General features: G+C 49.4%; 1 protein-coding gene and 1 long non-coding RNA gene across 3 annotated transcripts in view; both read left to right on the top strand.

The window, feature by feature from the left end:
• The first annotated feature begins 529 nt into the window (after positions 1-529).
• LOC117063345 lies at positions 530-4,126 on the top strand. Its single transcript, XR_004428879.1, has 3 exons — positions 530-818; positions 1,861-2,009; positions 3,893-4,126. It is a non-coding gene; the product is annotated as an uncharacterized LOC117063345 (long non-coding RNA).
• A 2,952-nt stretch (positions 4,127-7,078) lies between these two features.
• IL17D (interleukin 17D) overlaps positions 7,079-15,289 on the top strand; it is a 32,469-nt gene continuing 24,258 nt past the window's right edge. The window contains exons 1-2 of one of the 2 annotated variants that reach the window (XM_033177053.1): positions 7,079-7,764; positions 8,434-8,729. In XM_033177053.1, the coding sequence (XP_033032944.1) occupies positions 7,750-7,764; positions 8,434-8,729 (311 nt within the window). In that variant the 5' untranslated portion in view covers positions 7,079-7,749. Of the gene's footprint in view, positions 7,889-8,433; positions 8,730-15,289 lie in introns of both variants that reach the window. The other variant, XM_033177054.1, reaches the window with a different exon arrangement.

The raw sequence follows: 15,289 nt of genomic DNA, 5'->3' as shown, positions 1-15,289 counted from the left end.
GGATGAGGAAGTCAGAAGAAGTGGCTTATCTCTTAACACTATACCAAAGAGAATAGACCCCTCAATCTTACTTACCATTGTCTCTGCAATGTGCATGCTAGTCTTAGATGCGAGGGAGGAAAACCAAAACTAGACCACATTCCTTGCTCCCAAAGTAGGTTATACTCTAATGGATGAGACATCCAACAAATACACTAAACATCCAGTATGTGCAGAGAATTAATTAAGATTTCGGGGATACAGTAGTGAAAACTATACCTTGCTTTCAAGAAGCTTAAATTCTGATGGGGAAGATGGAAAATATATTTTGTTTGGGGTTTTTTTGAGATGGAATCTCACTCTATTGCCCAGGCAGGAGTGCTGTGGCACAATGTCGGCTCACTGCAACCTCCACCTCCTGGTTTCAAGCGATGCTCCTGCCTCAGCCTCCCGAGTTGCTGGGATTACAGGCACGCACCACCACACCTGGTTAATTGTTGTATTTTTAGTCAGATGGGGTTTCACCATGTTGGCCAGGCTGGTCTTGAACTCTTGACCTCGTTCCACCCACCTTGGCCTCCCAAAGCTGGGATTACAGGTGTGAGTCACCATGCCCGGCCAGAAAATATGTTTTTAAAGGACTCTAGATATTGTTAATTACAGTTAAGAGAACAAAATGGAGTAATGCAATAGGTAGTGATTATAGAGGAGGGACTCTAAGAGGTGGCCTTGGTATTAACATTAGAAGGTTGAGAAGAAAGCAGGGTTCTGAGCAGGAGCAGCAGCACGTGCCGCACGCTGAAAAATGAATGATCCGGATGTGTCACAGGGTGATTGAGGTACAGTGACAGTGAGTGAGAGGGTTTGGGATCCAGCAATGTGGGTGGTGTGCTACATAGGCAGGAAAGGGAAAGGAGATGAGATCCAAAAGGTAGGCAGGGTTCAGAGCATGTACAGCCTTATAAAGACAGTGTGGATCTTATCCTAGTTACTATAGAACAGCTGCTAGAAGGTTTCATGCAAGGGAGGTGAGTTAAGTGCTTTCATTTAACCTTTAGAAACCAGTCATCACACTGGTTGCCATGAAGATGAAGTGGGCAAGTGGGATGGAAGGGAAGAGTGGAAACTACTAGCAGTAGCCTGGGTAAGAGATGAAAGCAATTGAGACCAGGTTTTTAGCAATAGAAATTGTGAGAATTGGTCAGATTCAGCATATATTTGGAGGCGGAGCTGAGACTTACTAATGGGTTGGATGTGGATTGTGAGGGGAAGAAAGGAAAAGATGATGCCAAAATTTATGGCTAAGGAATGGAGTGGCTAGTGTTGTCTTTTTAGTAAGATAGGAATAGATTTGGGGGGAATAAGTAGATGTGGTTTAGCCATGTTAAGTTTGTCTCTTAAGCATTCAATTTGAGATACAAAGAATGCAGTTACTCTTTAAAGTCTGGAGGTCACAGAAGAGGTGAAGGCTACAGGTAGAGATGTGGGATCCGTCTATGTACACGTCGGACTTAAAACCATGCAACTGAATGAGATCACTTAGGTCTGAGAGTGAGGATAGAGAAGAAGTATAAGCAATGTGCTCGTGAGTACAGCACTTTGGGAGGCCAAGGAGGGTGGATCGCCTGAAGTTAGGAGTTCAAGACCAGCCTTGCCAACATGGTGAAACCCCGTCTCTACTAAAAAATACAAATGTTAGCTGGGCGTGGTGGCAGGCACCTGTAATCCCAACTACTCAGGAGACTGAGGCAGGAGAATCGCTTGAACCTGGGAGGTGGAGGTTGCAGTGAGCTGAGACCGCACCACTGCACTGCAGCCTGGGCAACAGAGCAAGACTCCGTCTTAAAAAAAAAAAAAAAAAAAAAAAAAAAGACTTTTCAGACAAAATTTGAGGAAATATAATTACCAGAAGACAAGCTCTACAGAAAATGCTTAAAGTCCTACAGGCTAAAGGAAGATGATCCTAGAAAGAAGCATGAAATGACAGAAACTGATCACAAAGTAGAAAAATAATGAAAAGTACCGGAAGGGTATGGGGATATATAAAAGATATATGTTGGCTATTTAAAACAACAATAATAATGCCTTGTGGAATTTTAAGATACATAGAAATAAAATATTGACAATACTAGTCCAAAGATTGGGACTGGGAAGTTTCTTGTATCATTCAGACAGTGCTAGACCATAATGAGGAGTGGTTTGCACAATTTACAATTAAAAAGCTAATGGTACAACTAATGAATATGGAAAGAATTATAAAATCAGCCAGGTGCAGTGACTCATGCCTGTAATCCCAGCACTTTGAGAGGCCGAGGCAGAAGGATTGCTTGAAGGCAGGAGTTTGAGACCAGCCTGGGCAACAAAGCAAGACAATGTCTCTACAAAAAATTAAAATATAAGCCAGGCACAGAGGCAAGTGCCTATAGTTCCACCTATTTGGGAGGCTGAGGTGGGAGGATCACTTGAGCTCAAGAGTTTGAGGCTACAGTGAGCTATGATGGCACCACTGTACTCCAGCCTGAGTGGCAGAGCGTCACACTATCTCTAAATAGAGAAATAGTAACTAATAGATAAATAAAATGAAAATTGCCACTTTATAACCACCACAATATTAATTAATCCAAGCAAGAATCATCACTGATCGCTAAAGCAAGTGAAGGAATTTTGATGAGAATAGCATATTTACATAGCCCCAAAGTTTTCCCCCATGAATTACTTATTAATCGTAAGAGGAAGAAAAGAAATTTTATATTGGAGAAACCTGGTGGTACCTCAGTCATGACCAAAGTTAACACAGCCAATAATGGGATGAATAAAATCCTTGTGCCTCCTGATGTGAGACACTGAAAAAATACAAGATTACCTAGTCAATATTCCTGCCAGAAAAACTAACCTAAACCGAATCATGAAGAAATATCAAACTGAAGAACATTCGACAAAATAACTGGCCGCTCCTTCTCAAAAATGTCAAGGCCATGAAAGATAAAAAAAAGTCTGAGGAACGATTCCAGATTAAGGAAGACTAAAGCAGGCCAGGTGCAGTGACTCATGCCTGTAATCCCAACACTTTGGGAGGCCAAGGCAGGTGGATCGCTTGAGGACAGGAGTTCAAGACCAGTCTGGCCAACATAGCGGGACCCCCCGCTCTGTTCTCTACTAAAAATACAAAAAATTAGCTGGGCTGGTGGTGCACGCCTGTAATCCCAGCTTCTTGGGAGGCTGAGGAACAAGAATCGGTTGAACCCAGGAGGCGGAGGTTGCAGTGAACCGAGATTGTGCCACTGCACTCCAACCTGGGCAACAGAGTGAGACTCTGTCAAAAAAACAAAAAACAAAAAAGAGACGGGAGGGAGGGAGGGAGGGAGGAAGGAAGGAAGAAAGGAAGGAAGGAAGGAAGGAGAGGGAGAGGAAAAAGGAAGGAAGGAGAGAGAAGAAAGAAGGAAGGAAGGAAAGAGGAAGAGAGAAAAGGAAGGAAGGAAGGCAGGGAGGGAGGGGAGGGGAAGGAAGAGGAGGGGAGGGGATAGAAGGGGAGAGGAAGGAAGACTAAAGAGACATGTCAACAAAATGTAATGCGTGATCCTTGCTGAGATCCTGGACTGGGGGAATTTTGCTGTAGAGACAGCTGGTGAAATGGGAATAGGAATGTACGGATGTTCCTCAACTCATGATGGGGCTGTGTCCTGATAAACCCATTGTTAAAACATATCACACGTTGAAAACACATTTACTACTCGATTATACCAGTCATGAAGATGAAAAATCATAGCTCGAACTATCATTAAATCCAGATGCTCCTCGACTTACCATAGGGCTATGTCCCAAAAAGCTCATCACAAAGTCGAACGATCATAATTGAACAATCATACGCTGGAGACCATCTATGTAAGTATTTGTAAAATGTCTTAATTTTTAGAATTGCACTTCGGTTACATAAGTGAATGTCGTTGTTCCTGAGAAATACACACTGAGGTGTTGTGGGACAAAGGGTCCTAATTTCTGCAACTCGGTGGCTCAGTGGTTCAGAAGAAAGCGGTGGAAAAGCAATGTGGAGAAACGTTAACAAATAGTGGAACTGAGTGAAGGGTATGTGGAGTTCCTTCATATTCTTCTTACAACTTTTCTGTAAGTCTGAAATTATTTCAAAATAAACTTTTTTTTTTAAGCTAATATAGCCGGGCATGGTGGTGTTCACCTGTAGTCCTAGCTGCTCAGGAGGCTGAGGCAGGACGACGGCTTGAGCCCAGGGACTCGAGGTTACAGTGGGCTATGAGTACTACTGCACTCCAGCCTTGGTGACAGAGCAAGACCCCATGTCTAAAAATAATAAATACAAATAAAAAAGCTAATGGAGGACAAAATATAATGATAAAAAATACTTGATTAATCCAAAGAAAGGCAGGTAAAGGAGAAATAAAGGAATAAAGAGCAGATGAGGCCGGGCGCGGCTCAAGCCTGTGATCCCAGCACTTTGGGAAGCCGAGACGGGTGGATCACGAGGTCAGGAGATCGAGACCATCCTGGCTAACACGGTGAAACCCCATCTCTACTAAAAATACAAAAAACTAGCCGGGCGAGGTGGCGGGCGCCTGTAGTCCCAGCTACTCGGGAGGCTGAGGCAGGAGAATGGCGGGAACCCGGGAGGCGGAGCTTGCAGTGAGCTGAGATCCGGCCACTGCACTCCAGCCTGGGCGACAGAGCGAGACTCCGCCTCAAAAAAAAAAAAATTCAGAATCTTAGCTGTAAAGGGGAGTCAAGTGGGACCTGGGGTCAAGAAAGGGTTTATCAAATGCATCAGGAAAGAAGGTGGGAGACATCAGACTCGGTGGGAGTAAGCGCATTTGCTGGTTGAAAGAAATGTAAAAGCTCTCATCTGTGTCTGTGGAAGGTGTGAGGAAGGAATTGGGCAGCAGAGACTTGAGGAGAGTGAATATGTAGATTAGTGATACTGGAAAAGATCATAATTGCAGAGGTGTAATAGGATACTTATGTTGAAAGTTCATCTGAGATTTGTGGTCATAACTCAGAATTGAGTCTACTCAGCTCAGTGGTATGATTTTTAAGAGTTGGGATTCTAGGCAAGTACAACAGAGAAAAAAGGAGAAAGGGATTAAGTAAGGGTGTGGTGAGTGTCGAACTGTGAAATCTAAACTAGACAAGAAAGGGCATAAGGACTCCAGGGTGGAATTGGTGAGTGAGAAGTGGGAGAAGGTTGGATGACGGCAGAGAACTGCAGGAGTGGGCGAAAACAGAAGGTACCTGTGTCAGGGAATAGGATATTTGAAATCCGATATTCGGATATGCTGCAGTTATTGGTGACGACGAAACCTTGGATATGACCATATGACAACAGTTGAGATGAGAAATAAAGACCATTGGAACTAACACAGTCACTTAGAAATCAGCATGTAAATCGTCTCTGCGGAGGTTACGGTGCCAGGAATGATCAGCAGGAATAACGGTAGATCCAGGAGCTGAAATCGGTGAATCAAGTGAGTGACCAGGAAGGTGACAGCAATGAGAAGCACTATCAGTAGGAACATCCAAGCACAGTTTTGTTCGTTGTTTTTTTTGTTTTTCTTTGAGACGAAGTCTAGCTCTGTTGCCCAGGCTGGAGTGCAGTGGTGCAATCTCGGCTCACTGCAAACTCCACCTCCCAGATTCAAGCGATTCCTCTGCCTCAGCCTCCTGAGTAGCTAAGATTACAGGCATGTGCTACCACTCTCGGCTTTTTGTATTTTTTTTTAGTAGAGACATGGTTTCACCACATGTTGGGTGGGCTGGTCTCGACCTCCTGACCTCTTGATCCGCCCGCCTAGGCCTCCCAAAACGCTGGGATTACAGGCGTGAGCCACCGTGCCCAGCCCCAAGGACAGGCTTTTAAGGAAAAGAAAGAGGCTTGGGTAGATTTGAACATCAGTAACCCACGAAGATAAGTATGCAATGAGCCAACCGCATACCGGCTTTTGGAGTTACAGTGCCTAAGGATGATTTAAAAGATTTTCCCCAGCAGCTTGCCTCACGCTAAGCAGTCCTGCAGCTGTGCTGGTATTGGGGGTGCTGAGTAAACCAGGGGATGAGGGACTGGAGAGGCTTCAAATGTAGCTTGCGTGGCCACACTGCAGATGTCTTGGTTTTAAGGGAACACGATGAGCCTGCTTTTGAGTATTTTGTTCCCTTTTTTCACTTGCATGTCTTAGGTTTGAACTTAATTATTAACATGCTTATTTTTCATCTTCATAAATATGTTGAAATTTGAGGGGAACTCATAAACATTTGCACCTATTTATAAGACTTTTTCTCAACTGATTAGTCTCACAAAGTTCAACTTTGTTCTGTCAAATAGGTGAGCATTTTCAGTCACTTGTAACGAAAACTGCTGGAAAGTAAGTATTTTCCTTCCCACTTCCAAGGTAATGGGGGGGGGGGGGGGGGCGGCGGGGAAAACGAGAGAAGTTGCCATGTTACCAGACAGTGGAAAATATTTTGTTGAATACTATACAGAACTAAGTCTGGTACTATGTCACCTCATATAGGAATGGATGCGGAAATGAGACATAGTATTTCTATGAAACTCTCATAATGATACTCTCTTAAAAGCCTCCCACGCTTCCTTTTTCCCAATAAAAACTACGCAGCATTTGAGTACTGAAACCTTTATTACCATTTTACTGGAAAGTAAACAAAGAACATGAACAATTTACTAGTCAGAAAAAAAGTGTTTTATAACCGAAAACAAATATTTGCCAAGAGCTGTAAATTGCTTTAATCGCTTAAACTGGAGATTTCAGTGAGATTTTTAGATTACCAAGCTCCTTAGTTCTAGAACATTCAAGGCATAGAAAAGTGTTTTTCTTACAAAGCACAACTGAAATGTAGTTTAACTAATGGTTTACAATTCAGTCAAATACCAAAGCTGCAAACCATTTAGGGAGTCATCAATTACATAATTCGTACACTTTCAAAAAGCTTACAGCTGGGATGGGTTGTTTTCAAAGCATGACTGCTTTAAAATGATCATATTCATTAGCCTGCCACCTAGAAAGCATTAAGCGTTTACTTGCAGAATGAACGAGCGCGTTGTCTTGTGTTACGAAGTATATCATTTCACGTGACTGCCTGCACTTAGAACTCATTTATCACGGAGTAGGAACTCTCCAATATCGTCGTCATAGGCCAAGAGATGCCCGTGAACAGCCATGAAAGTGCCAGTCAGGGAAGGACGCAGTGCTTTGTTTTATTGTTGTTGGATAGAGGCACAGGATCATTTCACGTTGTTGAGGAGAAAGGAGAAACAGCCTCCTCCCACCTTGTTAAAAAAAGAGATTTAAAAAAATCTCTCATTTCCTCGAAGTACGGAATCTCAAAAGAGGTAGCTCTAAGGAGAATCCCTCTGGGTTTGAGTGCATTCCTCTTTCAGGGGGCCTATTCCCTTCTTGGACTGCTTTCCTTAACAGAGAAATCTCTCTGAGCCAAAACTCGGCCTCCCCCAACTCCATCCTGTCGGCCCCACTTTTCTGCTCCGGAGACTTCCAGGCCAGTCCCTACTCCTCCTTCAGTCAGTGGGGCCCGCAGCCGCGACCGGCAGGGCCAGCCCTCTCCTCCCCCTGCGTGGCGCAGCACAGGCCCGCAGCGCGCGACCCCGGGCCCTGGGCGCCCCGCCGCATGCTCGCGGCTGGGAGCCCGTTTGCGTGGCCCTTCGAGTTACTCCGCTAAAGAGCCGCCGCGTCGCCCCATCTCGGCGCGAATCTGAAAGCGTTTTCGGGGGAGAAGATGTTGGGGGCACTGGTGAGTACACTTCACAAGTGACAAAATGTTTTCAGCTCCTGCAGGCGAAGGGTGCAGAGCCGCTCTGTGTCCGTGAGGCCGGGCGGCGACCTCGCTCAGTCAGCTCCTCGGTCCGAGTCCCGGGGTACGAGGAAAGACCACAGAGGGCTTCTCGCGGAAAAGGGGGCCCCGGACCCCGCGTGGGTTGGCGGGGGCGGGCGGATGACGAGGCGCGGGGGCATGGGTGGGTCTGCGAGGCGGCGGGTCCGGGCGTCTCAGGCTCCTGGGCTCCCTCGCTGGCGGCAGCACAGGGATGGCGCGCCCGGGGGTGAGGGTGCGGCGGGTCACAAGCACTCGCAGCCCGCGGCGCAGCAGCCCGGCAGGCACACGCACACGTGCACGCGCGCCCCGCACCCGCCCCCCGGACGGCGCCCGGCTCGGGGCGGCGGCGGCGGCGGCGGCCGGGGGCGCGCGGGCCGGCGCCGGGCTGGGCCACGGGGACCCCGCGGGCGGCGGGCAGGCGGGGAGGGCGCTCTGGGGCCCGCCCGCGCGGCTCCCATCCTCCGGGCCGGCCTCCGGCTCCGCGGGGCGAGGGGAGGCGCCCGCCGGCTCCGGGCGCGGCGGGCGGAGCGCGGGGCGCAGGCGGGCTCCTCCGGCGCGCGCGGGCGCTGAGCGTGGCCTGTCCCTCAGGTCTGGATGCTGGTAGCCGGCTTCCTGTTGGCGCTGCCGCCCGGGTGGGCCGCGGGCGCCCCGAGAGCGGGCAGGCGCCCGGCGCGGCCGCGGGGCTGCGCGGACCGGCCGGAGGAACTCCTGGAGCAGCTGTACGGGCGCCTGGCTGCCGGCGTGCTCAGCGCCTTCCACCACACGCTGCAGCTGGGGCCGCGCGAGCAGGCGCGCAACGCGAGCTGCCCGGCAGGGGGCAGGCCCGCCGACCGCCGCTTCCGGCCGCCCACCAACCTGCGCAGCGTGTCGCCCTGGGCCTACAGGTGAGCTGCGGGCGCGTCCTGGCGGGGCCGGCAGGTGGGGAGGGCAGGGCGGGGCGGGGCCAGTGGGTGGGGCCGGGCCGAGGCGGGACGGGTGGGGCGGGGCGACGCGGAGGGGGCGTGGCACGCGGGGCGAGGCGGAGCAGGTAGGGGTGGGGTGGTGTGGGGCGAGACCGGGTGCGGTGGGGGGGGGGGCGGGGTGCTGCAGGCGCTGCGGTGAGGTGGGGCGGGGCTGTTGGAGCGCCGGGGGACCATTCCTAAACCGCGAAGTCCCACCCCCACCACCTCCCTTGAAGGAGTCCCGCTTCCCCCTTTACCCTCCAGTATTTCCTGTGCAATAGGTATCTCTCGAACACCTAATCTCTGCCAGGTTGGATGGGTCCACAAGGCACTAGCCAGGGACCCTTCCGTGATGTGGACACAGTGATGTGGACCGTACTCTGCACAGGGGGCCCGGGGAGGTGCTGCTGGGTGTGCGCGGTACTATCCACGTATTTCCTGAGTGCCCCTGTGGTCCAGAGGCCGCTGGCGTGGAGCCCGGGGAAGCGCCCTCTGAGCATCTCTCGTTTCATAGCTTCAGGGAGGAGTGGGGATGATTGGGAAGGAAACCACACCACCAGGCAGGGCATGGAGTGACATGAACAGTTCGGAGAGCGTGTTGGTCATCAACAGAGGTCATTTCAGAAGAAAGGGACAGGCTGCAAAAGGGGAAGGCTGGGAAGCTGGGGGCGTGCAGGCAGGATGCGGCAGTGTCCTCAGCAGGCACCTGTGACGTCTTCCCTCTAGCTGGAGCAGGAGGAGCTGCCCTAGCGGGGAGGCCTCACAGGGCCACAGAGGTCAAGAAAGGCTTCGTGAAAGAGCTGAGTCTTGATGGAGGAGAGCAAGTCGCCTACAAAGGCCGTGCTGCGGGAAGGGACCGCTGATGGCAAGCGGGGACAAAGCGCTCGGAAAATGGGGAGAGCCACAAGGTGGGCGGGGGGTGTAGGCGAGGTGTTTGCCTGTGGGATGGGCATCGATGTGAGGCTGGAGACAGGCGCAGGAGCTGGATCCCGGCCTTGTCAGCAATGTGGAGCTTCACCCTCAGGCCTGGAATCCCAGCACTTTGGGAGGCCAAGGCAGGAGGATTTAAGTCCAGGAGTTCGAGACCAGCCTGGGAAACATAGCGAGATCCCGTTTCTGCAAACACTTTTTTTTGTTGTTTTTTGAGATGGAGTCTTGCTCTGTTGCCCAGGCTGGAGTGCAGTGGCGCGATCTCGGCTCAGTGCAAGCTCCGCCTCCCGGGTTCACGCCATTCTCCTGCCTCAGCCTCCTGAGTAGCTGGGACTACAGGTACCTGCCACCATGCCTGGCTAATTTTTTGTATTTTTAGTAGAGACGGGGTTTCACCCTGTTAGCCAGGATGGTCTCGATCTCCTGACCTCGTGATCTGCCCGCCTCAGCCTCCCAAAGTACTGGGATTACAGGCGTGAGCCACTGTGCCCGGCATCTGCAAACAATTTTTAAGGATTAGCTAAGTGTGGTGGCACGTGCCTGTGGTCCCAGCTACTTCAGAGGCTTACGTGGGAGGATTGATTGAGCCCAGGAGGTTCAGGCTGCAGTGAGCTGTGGTGGCACCACTGCTTTCCAACCTGGGTGACAGAGCGAGACTCTGTCTCTAAAATAAAAATTAAAGAAAAAAAAAAAAAGGCTTGACACTTGAGATGGAGGAAGCCATACAGCCAGTCTGGTTTAGGAGGGTGTCCCATTAGGGACATGGACTGGACAATGCATGCGCCCCAACGCTCCATGCAAAGGACCTAGGGCTTCACTCAGGCAGCGCGGTGGGAAGGGGAGACTAGGACCAGCGTGAAAGACGCTCTTTAAGAAGACAAGTGCTGTGGAGAGTCAGAGCAAATGTGATGATTTTGTCTAAAACACATCTAGGCTTCCCCGGAGCCTCTCCCTGCCGGCTGCTGGGTAGGGAGATTTCCTTTTACTCGAGAACACACAGGACCCCTAGGCTGTCCTGGGAAGCCAAATTTTAGGGCCTCCTGGCTACTCTGCAGAGGACCAAGGTCACTGTGGCAGAGCCCCCTCAGAGCCCCTGCCTCTGGGGAAGTTGGGTGGGACCCCTCCCGCCCTCCCGCCCTTCTCACTCCTTCAGCCAGAGCCTGCACGGCACACACGTGGTGCCGTTCGTTTTGGTGTCTTGGTGCTCTTGCTTTTCTCTCTCTCCTCCATTTCCAGGACCCAAGGGGATGGGCTATGGCATTCTTCTTTCTCCAACCTCGTGTTATGCCTCTGATATGCCAAATAGGATTGAACCCACATGGGGAATCTCTCAGAACCAGAGTCTAACTTCTCTGGACAGAAGCTGCTGGCCCTGCATCTTTCTGTATCAGATTCGAACTCCCCACAGGCTGGGCCAAGGGCGTAAGAGTAGCACAAAGCCTCCCAAAGGCATGTCTCCCATGTTTCTGGCTTGGGTTGTTGATGGTATTTGAGCAAAATGGGAAAATAGACTTAGGAACAAGTGTTGTGGGAGGAAATAATGAATTTAGTGTCAAGCCTGTTGAGTTTTGCCTGCCTGAAAGGCGTACAGGTGACAATGACCGGTTGGAGCTCAGAAGACAGAGCAGGGCTGGAGGACATATTGAGAGTTAGCAGCCCTGGCATTCTGTGTGTGGGAATTTAAATTGAGTTGCCCTTGCTACAGATGACACCTGTGTCGCCCCAGGCAGGCTCTGGGAGCAGAGGGAGATTATGGATGAGAATGATGCACAGGGTTCTGGGAGTATGGTCTGGGCCACCCAGATCTGCCCATGTGTGGAGCCTCAGTGCTGGGGGGTCCCAGGAGCGGGAGTGACAGTTGCAGCAGGTGGCTGAAGGTGTCGTGTGCATCATTTTTTATGTTATTTAGCAACAGTGATGAGATCACTCCCCATGGGCAAGCAGAGGTGGGCGGCTTACATTTGCTGAAGGAAAGAGAGTCTTCAGGGGATGCCTGCTGGGCTGGGACTCCAGACTGCTGACTGCCAAAGCTGCTCATGCATTTTCCTGCCAGGAGAGCCCTCTCTGCCCTTCTCCCTCCCGTCACCTCTCACCATCTCCTGGCTGATTGGGAAGATTAGAAAAAGTGAGACCCAGCCAGGCCCAGTGGTTCACACCTGTAAATTCCCAGCTACTCAGGAGGCAGAGGTGGGAGGATCACTTGAGCCCAGAAGTTTGAGACCAGCCTGGGCAACATAGTATGAGACTCTATCACTACAAAAAAATTGAAAACTATTAGCCAGGTGTGGTCATGTTTGCCTGTGGTCCCAGCTACTTGGGAAGTTTGACCCAGGAAGGCTGAGGCTGTAGTAAACTCTGATTGGGCCACTGCACTGTGGCCTGGGCAACAGAGTGAGAACTTGTCTCAAAAATAAAAATAAATAAATAAAAGGGAGACCATGGAAGTGTGGAGCCTCTACTAAAAGGTTTTGTGGAAGGACAGGCTTTGCTTTTTTAGACAGAATCTCGCTCTGCCACGCAGGCTGGAGTACAGTGACACAAACAGCTCAATGCAGCCCTTGACCTCCTAGGCTCAAGGGATCCTCCTACCTCAGCCTCCCATGTAGCTGGGACCACAGGTGTGCACCACCACATGTGGCTAATTTTTGTTTTGTTTTGTTTTTTAGAGATGGGGGTCTCACTTTGTTGCCCAGGCTCGTCTTGAATACCTGGGCTCAAGTGACCCTCGTGCCTCAGCCTCTCATAGTGCTGGGATTACAGGTGTAAGCCATAGTGCCAGGCCAGGGCTTGTTCCTTGGTAGAGTGTCTTAGGGTGGGGCCTGGGTAGAAGAGTGTCCACCTGCAGGCTGGGCACAGGGTCAGGTGGTATTTCTTTCTTTCTTTCGAGACACAGTTTTGCTCTGTCACCCAGGCCAGAATGCAGTGGCATGATCTTGGCCGACTGCAACCTCCACCTCCTGGGTTCAAGCGATTCTCCTGTCTCAGCTTCTGGAGTAGCTGGGATTACAGAGGCATGCCACCACGCCTGGCTGATTTTTGTATTTTTAGTAGAGACGGGGTTTCGCCATGTTGGTCAGGCTGGTCTTGAACTCCTGGCCTCAAGTGATTTGCCTGCCTTGGTCCCCTAAAGTGCTGGGATTACAGGCCTGAGCCACTAGTCCCTAAAGGCACAGCAGTCAGAGAGAATGCTGAGAAAGACAGGTGGGGAGATGGACTGAACATCAGGAGTACTGATGGGCACAGCAAGGATCACTTTTGGTGGGTAAGTTTTACAATAGGCATTTGGAAGGTGGCTTTCCATACGGATGGAATGGAGAGATGGGTCATTCAGTAAGTGGTGTTGGGACAGCCTGGGTCTCACTCCTCTGTGAAAATAAATTGCAGATGAATCAAAGATTTAAATGTAAAAAAACCACAAAAGCAGAGAAAAACACAAGCAATTATATTTATAATCTTGGAGTGGAGGAGGCCCTATTTAGCTGCTCACAGTCCCCAAAAGTCACAGAAGACAAGATTGAGAAATGGAGTTACATAATTATACACGTTTCTTCTTGGCAAAGTAAAGTAAGAAAAATACAAGGGCAAACTGGGAAAAAATGTTTGCAACCCAAGTCACAAAGAGCTCCCACGAATCAGTAAGAAAAGGACCAGCGACGTCATGGAAAGATGAGCAAAGATCAGGACTGTTCCCAGGGAAGGAAGGTCAAATGACTCAAACGCTTAACACAGAAAGCGACACTAGCTTCAGGCATAAGCGAAGTGCGTGTGGAGACTCTACTGAGAAGCCCTTTTTTTTTTTCCTGGCACCCAACAGGCTACGTTGGCAAGGTTGTGAAGGAAAAGGCATTCTCATCCAGCTGCAGGGTATGAATCAGCACAACTTGTATGGAGGGCGATTTGGTTATAAATACCAAGATTTTAAATTCACACACCCTTTGACTATTTCAGATACACTTGCCCATGTGCCGAATGATATGTGTACAAGGATATGTGTTCACTGCTGTAATAGCAAGAGATTGGAAGCCACCTAAACACCCCCCAGCAGGCACTGAGTTAGACACTGTACCCTGTAAGGAAGAAGGAGGCGCACCGAGTTACACACTGTACATGGTAGACACTGTGCACTGTAAGGAAGAACCAGGCGCGCCGAGTTAGACACTGTACAATGTAAGGAAGAACGAGGCGCATCAAGTTAGACACTGTACCCTGTAAGGAAGAATGAGGCATGCCGAGTTAGACACTGTACTATGTAGGGAAGAACCAGGCGCGCCGAGTTAGACACTGTGCACTGTAAGGAAGAAGGAGGCAGCTCTAAGAGTCATAAGTGGATCAATCAATCACCAATACACGGTGGGGAAAGGTGTATATAGCATGCTGCCGTTTCTATCTTAAAAGGGAAAATATGACATAATATGTACATATGACAAATTCTGTTTTAAACGCCTACATATATACGCACACAGGCATCCTTAGAACGGGGTATTGTGGTGCCTCTTATGAGGGGCTCTGGAGGCTGGGGTTGGGGAAGAGCCCTACTTTTTACTCTTGTATCTTTTAAATTTTCTGCTATGTGCACATACTTCTTATTTCAAAGACATGTTAATTTTTAAGTTGAGAGCAGAAAGGGAGGTTCTCCAACAATGAGGAAAAAGCAGATACTGAGAACATGAAGCTTCAGCACGAAGCTTCTGGGACATACCAAGAGCATTGGTTGAAGGGCACCGTTTGCTCGACATACCAAGAGCATTGGTTGAAGGGCACCGTTTGCTCTTAAAGGCTCTGGGGCTTCCTGAAGAAGCACTGCAGACATCTGGGTGGATTTTCAGAGCTCCTGCAACTCCGCGGCTGGTTTGTGCTCCTGGTGAGGAGCCCAGGCCTGGAGAGATAAGGGCATTGGCCCCAGGTGACAGACAGGAAATAGTAGAGCCAGGAGCTCATCCTGGACCTCTCTGGTTCCGTCTAGCCCACGTCCCACCCGGTGTGCTGTTAGAAAACAACGTTCAGCTTCCAGCATACAAAAATATTTTTTCATTTACTTTGTGGCATAATGTTTCTTTCTCTTTAGCTTTAAAAACAAAAATGCCAAAAATAAAGTCAATTGGATTGCTCAGTAAGTTTTTAAAAGTCAAATTGATATATTAAGAAATATGTTGTAAGAACACTGAGGTTTATTGAAGTTTAAGATACACATCACTCATTTCTGATGAAACCCCAGAGATAAACACCTACCAGTACAGTACTCCGAATATTTTTTAACGGCTTATGTTTTCCAAATTTTGGTAGTCGTCTAAAGATAACTTTTCTCTAGGTTATGAATAATGTGCAGTAATTTATTTTTAGGCCTTATTTGTTACTTTTTTCTTTAACTCCTTTCCTCTGACAATTTAAGAAACTACACCTAAATTTATTTTACAGTAAACAACTCTGTGGATAGCTGTAGTCGGGAGGTAAAGAAAAGGACAAGGAGTGTCCTTTTCTTTTTTTGTTTTCTGCTGCCATCACAGATACCACAGATGGGGTAATTTGTAAAGAGTACAAGTTGACCAGGCACGGTGGCTCATGCCTGTAATTCC

The sequence above is a fragment of the Trachypithecus francoisi genome, unplaced genomic scaffold (genome assembly GCF_009764315.1).
Source record: "Trachypithecus francoisi isolate TF-2019V2 unplaced genomic scaffold, Tfra_2.0 Lachesis_group18, whole genome shotgun sequence".
Taxonomy (NCBI): Eukaryota; Metazoa; Chordata; class Mammalia; order Primates; family Cercopithecidae; genus Trachypithecus; species Trachypithecus francoisi.
The sequence above is the reverse complement of the archived record's forward strand: the minus strand, read 5'-3'. Positions and strand labels throughout refer to the sequence as shown.